General features: G+C 35.2%; 1 protein-coding gene across 1 annotated transcript in view; it reads left to right on the top strand.

Moving 5' to 3' along the window:
• Nucleotides 1-7,511: 7,511 nt before the first annotated feature.
• The window catches only part of ALB (albumin), an 18,193-nt gene continuing 15,546 nt past the window's right edge, over nt 7,512-10,158 (top strand). Inside the window, exons 1-3 of the mRNA XM_010838192.1 lie at nt 7,512-7,653; nt 8,361-8,418; nt 9,273-9,405. Coding sequence (XP_010836494.1) covers nt 7,575-7,653; nt 8,361-8,418; nt 9,273-9,405 — 270 coding nt within the window. The 5' untranslated portion in view covers nt 7,512-7,574. The remainder of the gene's footprint in view (nt 7,654-8,360; nt 8,419-9,272; nt 9,406-10,158) is intronic.

Genomic DNA, 10,158 nt, shown 5'->3' with positions numbered 1-10,158 from the left:
TGTATTTAAAATCATTTAAAATATTTACATTAGTTTATTAAAATTAGGCTAGAGAAGAATTTCTATTTAAAAAGAGAAAATTAGGCCAATTATTTATGTGATATATTTCTTAATAGTTACAATTTTTTAAGTCAAATTATTTATTTCTTGATGTTAACCCATACACAGATGGTTAAAAAGCTGACAAGAATTTCAAGACTGAAATATCATGGCTCATTTGGGTGGCATGCCAGAGAAGTTTCAGCTAAAGTCCAGCCCTGCAATATTGCAAAACATCTGCTAAAGTTTAAGCTTTAGAAGACATCAAGGCAAAAAAAAATTTTATCCTCTAATGAAAACTTTATAAATTAATCCACTGACCTTTTAATTTAGGAATATTTTAGCTAAACAACCTTTGTGGTTTTATAGGAAGTTAAAAATAGTTCCATTTTGTAACTTTAATCTCCTTTTTAAGTATTGTCTCTTGAATTACTTTTGAAAAAAGTATAGAATATGAAGAGAGTAAGCACTATTAAACCCTCAGCAGTGTATTAATTTCTGTTTGATTTCAATCTGTAGCTACTATTGTGACAGAGGAGTTACTAGCATTAACATCAATTTCTATGTCTGCAGACTATTTGTTGCTATATGAAGAATGGATAAACATGGATTTTAGGCATTAGCTGTATTTTTCTTGGTTTGGAAAAATGAGGAAAAGATATGGGAACATGTCATTTTATAATTTAGACAAGCTAAATGATCTTTTCATTAAAAAAATTTTAATCTGAACTGATCTCATGTGGCCTCAGCTTGCAGTGGCTTGAAGCAGGATTTTGGTTCCTCAGCCAGAGATTGAAGTCAGGCTGTGGCAGCGAGAGTGCTGAATCCTAGGCACTAGACCACCAGGGCCAGTGGCCAGTGACAAGACCTGACCTGTCGGCTTTGTAGAATTGAATTCCTACAAAGAGATGGAATGTAGTGAAACAAGTGAAGTGTTTATTCGGAGGGAAAGTGTACATGTGAATAGACTTATATGAGTGGACTTGGAGAGTGTCGTGCCCTTGGGAGTTTGAATCATCTGGGGCGTTTCTTCTGGTTTCCTTTGGCCAATCATCTTGCTTTGCTTGGTTCTGAGTCTGTATTTGGTATATCTTAGGATCCTTTCACGTGTGCACTGCATCTCTTTGCCAAGATGGATTCTAGCAAAGCGGCCTATGGGTAGGTTGACATCACTTACTATGAAGTGATGGCCCCTCCATTTGGACCTCTGAGGAGCCTTTCTGTGCATCTGTAGTTGGGAAGATTTCCTTGACCTTGAGAATGAGAAATATGTGGTCTCTTATCTGGACAGGGTTCAGCTCCTCTCTTGCTCCTGCTATTATCTTCATCTCAGAGTATCTGTTCACAGGGAGCAAACTTCAGATGCTCAGCCTGGAGCCATCTAGAGATCTAGATAGAAAGTAATGTCTGAGGAGCCATTGGGCAGCTTAGCAATGGACCAGTTCTCAGCTTTGTATCCCAATTCCCTAACTTGCTATATTCATTCTGTCAGGCCCTTTTCTCATGCTATGACTCTTTCTTTCTTTCTTTTTTTAATGTTTATTTACTCATTTTATTTTTTGGCTGTGCTTGGTCTTCATTGCTGCACAGGCTTTTCTCTACTTGGTGGTGAGTCCAGGCTACTCTCCGGTTGTGGTGTGAAGGCTTATCACAGTGGTGGCTTCTCTTGCTGTGCAGCATGGGCTGTAGAGTGCATGGGCTTCAGTAGTTGTCGGCTCATGGGTCATAAAGCTCAGTCTCAGTAGTTGTGGTGCACAGGCTTAGTTGCTCTGTGGCATGTGGGATCTCCCCAGGTCAGGGATCCTACCCATGTCTCCTGCATTGGCAGGCAGATTCTTTACCACTGAGCCACCAGGGAAGCCCCACTATGACTCTTTCACTGACTATATGGAATAACAGAATGTTCAAGGTAGAAGGGTCCTTAACAATGAGTTAATCCAACTTGACCCATATGGTGTAAAGATATAAACAGATATGTGTGTTCAAGCTTGGAGCTAGAAATTGACACTAACATGAATTAAGCTGCATCGATGGTAAAGAGTTGAGGAATTTGAAGAAAATGATTAGGAAATCTGAAAGAAGGTATAGTGAATTCTAGAGGCCCAAAGTAACATGAGGATAGGGAGACAAGGGACCCTCCTGCCATGGGAGATTTGGAGAGAGAGTCTTGGGAACTGGGACAAGCTGGCAATGGTGATCTAGCGTGGGTTTTATAATGTAAACTTTTTTTTCTTTGTTCCCTACAAAATTTTCAGCAAAGAATTTTCTTACTAATCAAGTGTTTATGGAGGGAGATGAGGGGACAATTGATATTTGGATTATATTACAATTTTTTGTTTGTATTCGAAATGCCTATATAAGTTCATGCAATCTGGACAATTTATTTTCTTACTTTTTAATGGGAAATGTATCTTCACAAGTGAATAAGTTAAATTGCTTACCATGTTTCAGTTAGTTAGTTTCATGCTTAATGGTCTTTCACTTTTCTACCCTTCTGTATTTTTTGGAAAGCAGTCCAGGGCCTTCACGATGTAGGATCTACCCCACCTATCCATACATACAGACATCCAAGTCCACAGTATAGTAGGAAGCATACTAAGAAAAGATTTTCCTATTCTTAAATTTCTCTTCAAATAGATCCAAATTTCCCTTGTTTTGGGATGACTTTGAGTTAAGTGTTTCTAGAAAGTCTCTGGAGAAGGCAATGGCAAGCCACTCCAGTACTCTTGCCTAGAAATTCCCATGGATGGAGGAGCCTGGTGGGCTACAGTCCATGGGGTCGCCATGAGTCCGTCGCGATTGAGCAACTTCACTTTCACTTTTCACTTTCACGCAATGGAGAAGGAAATGGCAACCCACTCCAGTGTTCTTGCATGGAGAATCCCAGGGACGGCAGAGCCTGGTGGGCTGCTGTCTATGGGGTTGCGCAGAGTCGGACACGACTGAAGCGACTTAGCAGTAGCAGCAGCAGCAGAAAGTCTCTATTTAAATACCGAGGCTATTATCAGATATTGTTGTTGCATTTTGATGCATGTGTTTCACTTTTTTTTCTAAGAGAAGGCAACCAAGAGGTAGTAATCTATCACAAAAGGAGACGGCATAAGAGTTGGACCCAGAAAATGAACAGATGGAAGGAAACCTGATTCGGATGACTTTGGTGAAAAGCTTCAGGAAACTCGTTAAGTTTGGAGGGTGTAAGTTTAAGGGTATGGCTAGCATGACAAATAAGTGGGGGACTGGTCTCAAGAGAGATTTCATTTGTTTCAAAACTGTGCTTTTTCTATCGTGTTGAAGTGAATGCAAAAACAACGACAAAAGGGAAAAAGGCTCAGGTTTAATTCCCAGTTATATTTCAAATGAGGTATTTTGTCTCTTCTAAATGATCAGTACATTATTAGTATTTCCATATGAAGTACTCTTCTTTCTTTTTAAAATGATTTAATTCATTCATTTTTGGCTGTGCTGGGTAGTCCTTGCTGCACAGGCTTTTCTCTAGGTGTGGAGTCGGGGCCACTCTCTAGTTGCGGGGGCTTCTCGTTGCAGTGGCTTCTCTCGTTGTGGAGCAGAGTCTAGGGTGCACGGGCTTCAGTAGTTGTGGCATGTGGCTCCAGGGCCTTGTTGCTTTTGTTCGGGCTTTGTCCAGTTGCAGTGAGCAGGGGCTACTCTTCATTGCTGTGTGTGGGTTTCTTATTGCGGTGGGTTCTCTTGTTGCAGAGCCTGTTGGCTCAGTAGTTGTGGCTGGTGGGCTCAGTAGTTGTCATGCCTGGGCTTAGTTGCTTGGCTGTATATGGGATCTTCCTGGACCAGGGATCAAACCTGCATTGGCAGGTGGATTCTTATCCTCTGTACTAGCAGGGAAGTCCAGAAGTAATCTTGACCATTCTCTCTTTAAACTTCTTCCATAAAAATGGGAAAGCATTGAAAAATTATTGAAGCTAGTTTCCTATTTACTTAGAAACTAGATTCTTTAAGCCATATTTATAACTCTTGGTTTAAATATTTGCATTTACTCTCATGCCAGATTCCTTTGATGATTAACTAAATATGAGTTTAAATGCAAACTAGTACTGCCACTATGGAGAACAGTGTGGAGATTCCTTAAAAAACTGGAAGTAGAACTGCCATATGACCCAGCAATCCCACTGCTGGGCATACACACCGAGGAAACCAGAAGGGAAAGAGACACGTGTACCCCAATGTTCATCGCAGCACTGTTTATAATAGCCAGGACATGGAAGCAACCTAGATGTCCATCAGCAGATGAATGGGTAAGAAAGCTGTGGTACATATATACAATGGAGTATTACTCAGCCATTAAAAAGAATACATTTGAATCAGTTCTAATGAGGTGGATGAAACTGGAACACAGAGTGAAGTAAGCCAGAAAGAAAAATACCAATACAGTATACTAACGCATATATATGGAATTTAGAAAGATGGTAATGATAACCTTGTAAGCGAGACAGCAAAAGAGACACAGATATATAGAACAGTCTTTTGGACTCTGTGGGAGAGGGAGGGAGGGGATGATTTGGGAGAATGGCATTGAAACATGTATAATATCATATAAGAAATGAATCGCCAGTCCAGGTTTGATGCAGGATACAGGATGCTTGGGACTGATGCAATGGGATGATCCAGAGGGATGGTATGGGGAGGGAGGTGGGAGGAGGGTTCAGGATTGGGAACACGTGTACACCTGTGGCGGATTCATTTTGATATATAGCAAAACCAATACAATATTGTAAAGTAATTAGCCTCTAATTAAAATAAATAAATTTGAATTTAACAAAAAAAGAATGAAATGAATTATTTTCTAGGAGTTTTAATGTGTTATTGAAATAGCAGACCCAAATCAAGTGTTTAAAAAGTAAATTTGAATGATAAAGAGGATTTGGTGTCAATCTCTGGAAACGTTCATTTTGTTTTAACATACTAATTTATATACAATGTTTTCCAAGAAGCAAACACATACAGAAAATTACAAAACAAGAACAGTGAAACATTATTAAGCCAGATCCAGAGACAGAAAATCGGCAACCCCAGAAGCCCTTTCCCCACTATACTTTTCCAGTTTCTACTTCCTCTTTCCTCTCCACTATCTTGACTTGAAAATATATAGTTAAATATTGTCTTTTTCAATTTGATTTGAATAAAACCACACTATATATTAAAAAAATAATAAAAAAATAAAAGCTTCAAAGAAGAGAATTTTTAGAAATAACTAACAAATATGTAGTTTTATTCTCAGTTTAGAACATACCTCAGAATTAATCAAAGAAAACTATAGGTATCCTTATTTTGGGAACTTTGCTTATTAATTAAGATTGATTAAGATAAATTTTAAGCAGATAATGTTGAAAATTAAATATTTAAATTTCTCATACATCTGCTAATTGTTCAAAAGGATACACACATGGAAAATGCATTATCGTACTATACGGAAAGATTCGGGTGTTTTCAGTTTTTATTTGAAAGCTATGAGATTTTCATTAAATATAGGAATATCAATTTTAAGTTTCCAGAATCATAATGAATTTAATTTTTTGTTTTCTATATTACCATTATATTTCAATATAGTATTACAGTACAAAGTAGGTGGAGAAACTAATATTCTTTTCATTTTTTAAATAAAAAATATGCACAAAGTATATGTGTGAATGACAAGGGCCTGATTTGGGGAATTAGTAACACAATTATGTCCAATGGTAAGGACTGTGTATTTGATCAAGTCTTCCCAGAAGACGCATTTTAAGGAAAAGGCCAGGGTTTAATACTGACTTCAAATAAAAGATGCCATAATTTACCCCAAAAGGCATTATATTTTTATTTAGAAAATTATCATAGTTTCCTTTTTCCTTTTGCAATATACATTTTCAGACTTTAAAGAAATGTTTTTCTCCAGTGGAAATAATTCCACAGGCAGATATTAATTTATTTCTGTTCAGCTATGGCCAGAAAGGCATGTTTGGCTCCATTCTTCAGAACTCCCTTAAGCCATTAAAAAAAACTTTTATCAGCTCTAGCTAGCCAGCTATCATCTATATGTGTATTATACATCTCTGTCATGTATCTAAATATCTATCACTTGTTTTTCTATTATCTCTTCTTCTGTGCTTGATTACTTAATCAGTATCCTGAAAATAAAATAAGATCATAGAAAGTGTATTTCTTGTATCATATGACTGAATAGGAAAAATAATGCTTCTCTTAAGTACTTACTAGTCTGTGTGCTTGTATGTGCCATAGGGCAACATGACTGACAATTTTGATTGACTCAGTTATTTAATTAAGTGAAATATCTGGACTGACAATAATTGGAGCTAGAGAAAGCAGTATCAGAGAAAGTAAATTTTCCTACTGATTGAAATCCATAGTTCTTCATCTTTAGAGCAAAAGGGCAGAGAAAATAATTTTTCAGAGGTAGAGATCAAATCTTGGGTGGGAAGAATAAGCAAGGAACTTTGAAAAAACATTTTTGAAAAATTATCTTTGTTTTGCTTTGTTTTTAGACCCCAAATTTAATTTATTCTGAAATTTAAAATAACATTAAAGAAAAGCATTGTGACTTTTTATTAAAAGAGAGAGAGGAAAAAAAAGTGTGAAATAGGGATGGAAAGAATATGATGCCTGGTAAAGAAGATCTAGAATTCTTATAACCACTAAGGGTGTAATCAGGCTCAGCTTGTCTTGTGTATATTGTGATGGCTCCAGCCATTGTGCCCATTTTCTTCCCCATGCCTGTTTAATAGAAAGCTTCATGGGCAATATCCACATTTCCTCTAAGTACTTTGCTCTAGGGACTGAATCACACGTGGGCCAGAGCTGAGATGAAAATGTGTATCCATTTTAGTTGTCATTGTTGCTATGGCTTTTCCTTAATTTGCAACCAAAACATCAGCTTTTTCAGACAGAACAGTTTCAGAAAAATGAAAAGACATTGAATCACTCAAGTGTGTGTATGTGTACATCTTTCATTATTTATCAGTTAAAGTATACTTCGAGTTAGTAACAATACAATTAAGAGCTTAACTTTTTAAAATTTATTTTTAATTGAAGAATAATTGCTTTACAGAATTTTGTTGTTTTCTGTTAAACATCAACATGAATCAGCCATAGGTGGCTCAAAGATTAACTCTTTTAATATATCTTATTTCCAAGCTAAGTTATTGATCTGGTCAAATTTTTGAAAATATTGAAAACTAAAATGTTCAAATAGTAAATCACAGATAGAGAACACAGTAATGGTACAAATCGTTTAAACTCTTATGTAAAATTTGATAAGGTGTTTTACACAACTATTGAATTGACCAGGTCTTGTGGAAAAATCAGTTCCAGATGGCAAACATACACAAGGGATTCAGTCAAACAATTTTTTGGCAAGAATGCTATGAATTTTGTAATCACTTATGAACCAATGAAATACAAAGATGAGTCTAGTTAATAATCTACAATTATTGGCTAAAGAAGTATATTAGTGCTGATTTCCCTCTATCATACTATCTTTTCTATCAACCCCACAAAACTTTGGCACAATGAAGTGGGTGACTTTTATTTCTCTTCTCCTTCTCTTCAGCTCTGCTTATTCCAGGGGTGTGTTTCGTCGAGATACACGTAAGAATTCTAGTTTTCAATTGTTCAACTTTTCTTTCCTAGACAAGAATGTTTCAGTAAACCTTGAATCATTAATGAAGAAAGTTTTCCTTTAGCATTTATTTTTAGACTGTTACTATATTTTGTATTTGTGAACCCTGAGGAAGATACCTTATTAATGTATTTCTAACATCCCAGGTGAAAAAAAAAGTGAGAATTGTTTAGTAACTGTAATTTCCTATTGCACATGAAAGAGTTTCTGCAGAGTGACTTAAACTTCACAAAATATAGTTGAAGATAGAATTTAAAAATCCAAGTTTCCAAAGACCTGTTTGCTGTACTTTAATTTATATAAAAAATTCAAAATTTGTGATTTTAATCTTATAAATAGAACTTGTATTTATACTTTCCATTTTGGACTATCCTCTCAGTTAATAGACACTGCAAGAGCATTAGATCTTATCCAAGTTTGAATATAAAACTATAAATATGTAATGACTTCAATGATCTTTCAAGTAGTATCAATGGTGATTAAATAACTTTTCTGCTTAAATGCAGAAGAAACATTTAATCATCATCTTAAGATTTTCTGTAGGGAATCAGAGCTCAATATCTTGGAGCAAATGAATACCCAAGTCAAATGGAGAGAAACATAAAAAATAATATCGTAACTAGTTGTTTCTTCAGAATTTAAAGCAAATCTTTTTTCCCCCCATTTTCCCCTGCAGACAAGAGTGAGATTGCTCATCGGTTTAAAGATTTGGGAGAAGAACATTTTAAAGGCCTGTAAGTTGAAATACTGAAGAATCAAATTTAATGTTTCTAATAGTGTTAGTTGCAATTTTGAAGTCCTTGTAGTCCCGTCATCAAAGACTGTAGAACAGTACTCTCCAATAGGATTTTCTGCATCAGTGGCAATATTCTGTATCAGTGTTGACTAATATAGTTGCCATTGGCCACTGTGGCTATTGAGGACTTGAAATATGGCAATTGAAACTGAGGATCAAAAATTTAAACAGTATTTAATTTTAACTTTTTCAAATATATATTGTCATTTGTGGCTAATGAAAACTGTTTGGACAGTGTAGATCTGGAACTCTTATATAATCTACATGGTAGAAAACATTTACTATATGACTCCTTTCACAACTCATTTACTAAATTCTTTACCCAGCAAATATTTCTGTGGTTTTTTGAGACAATTTGAATATTTTTTAATCTAGTAAAAGGTGAGGAAATAGCTTGTTTTTCAAAGTCTGTCTCATCCTATTTCCTGATTAAATAAGATATTTGTGTATGTATGTATGATTTTTGTTTTAAATAGTTGAAGGACCTGTCTATTTGTCTATTTAGAATGCATTTTGCTTGCTTGCTCACATAGATGATGTGATAGTATGCATATATTGACCTGCACACACATATATTTAAACGTGGTGGAAATATACATCCTTTTTTCTTAGAAAGCCACATATACATGGTTAGGCCTCAGAACACAGCTGACGTCAATAGGATCTCTGAATAATCATGAGAAAGGTGTGTAAAATATAGAACATATACAGACACTATTTGTTTTCTAACATGGCAATCTAGTGTATATTAAAATTTTATTATACTACATTTTTCTGTGTTCTTTATTTCAGGGTACTCATTGCCTTTTCTCAGTATCTCCAGCAGTGTCCATTTGATGAGCATGTAAAATTAGTGAACGAACTAACTGAGTTTGCAAAAACATGTGTTGCTGATGAGTCCCATGCCGGCTGTGAAAAGTCACTTGTAAGTATATTCTGGTTTTGAATAGTATTTCTTCTGCAACATAATCTTGAATGTTTAAAAAGTAAAAATATCTCATTCTAGTTTTCTCAATTATTATCAAAGACTATATTTGTAAGCAACACTCAAAAGTGCGTATAGCATTTCTTTGATGATAGAGATGTTCTAGTGTACTCACAGTTTTAAAAAACATTGCTTTACTGAAACCACACACAAAAGTCATAGTGTTTTTGGAAATTTTTTATTTTTAGAAGTTTCTTTTTTAAATTTAAAGTTAAATTTCTTTTAATAGACACTAATAATGATAGGATAGTTTTTACCTTGTTATCTAGGTAAAAACAACAGTATGGCTATGTATTCCTTGTTTTAGGGATATTCATATTTTTACATACAATAAAAAATCAGGACTTTGAACTTGTGATATTTTCAGATAGATCTTTAATACAAAGATAGGTCTATATTTCTCTTACCACTTTATATATACCTTTCTTGGGACAAGGCAATTTTTTGTTTATCACAGAAGGCTTCCTTCTTGTTTTTCTCTATATGTACTTCTGCCTCAAGGCAGAATCAGTTCTTTAACTACCCACAATAATATTAAATCAGTTCTAATGAGGTGGATGAAACTGGAGTCTATTATACAGAGTGAAGTAAGCCAGAAAGAAAAACACCGATACAGTATACTAACGCATGTATATGGAATTTAGAAAGATGGTAACAATAACCCTGTATACGAGACAGCAAAAGAGACACTGA

This window comes from Bison bison, unplaced genomic scaffold (genome assembly GCF_000754665.1).
Source record: "Bison bison bison isolate TAMUID 2011002044 unplaced genomic scaffold, Bison_UMD1.0 scf7180017864092, whole genome shotgun sequence".
In the NCBI taxonomy this organism is placed as follows: Eukaryota; Metazoa; Chordata; class Mammalia; order Artiodactyla; family Bovidae; genus Bison; species Bison bison.
Note: the sequence above shows the minus strand (reverse complement) of the source record. Positions and strands in the feature narration are given on the sequence as shown.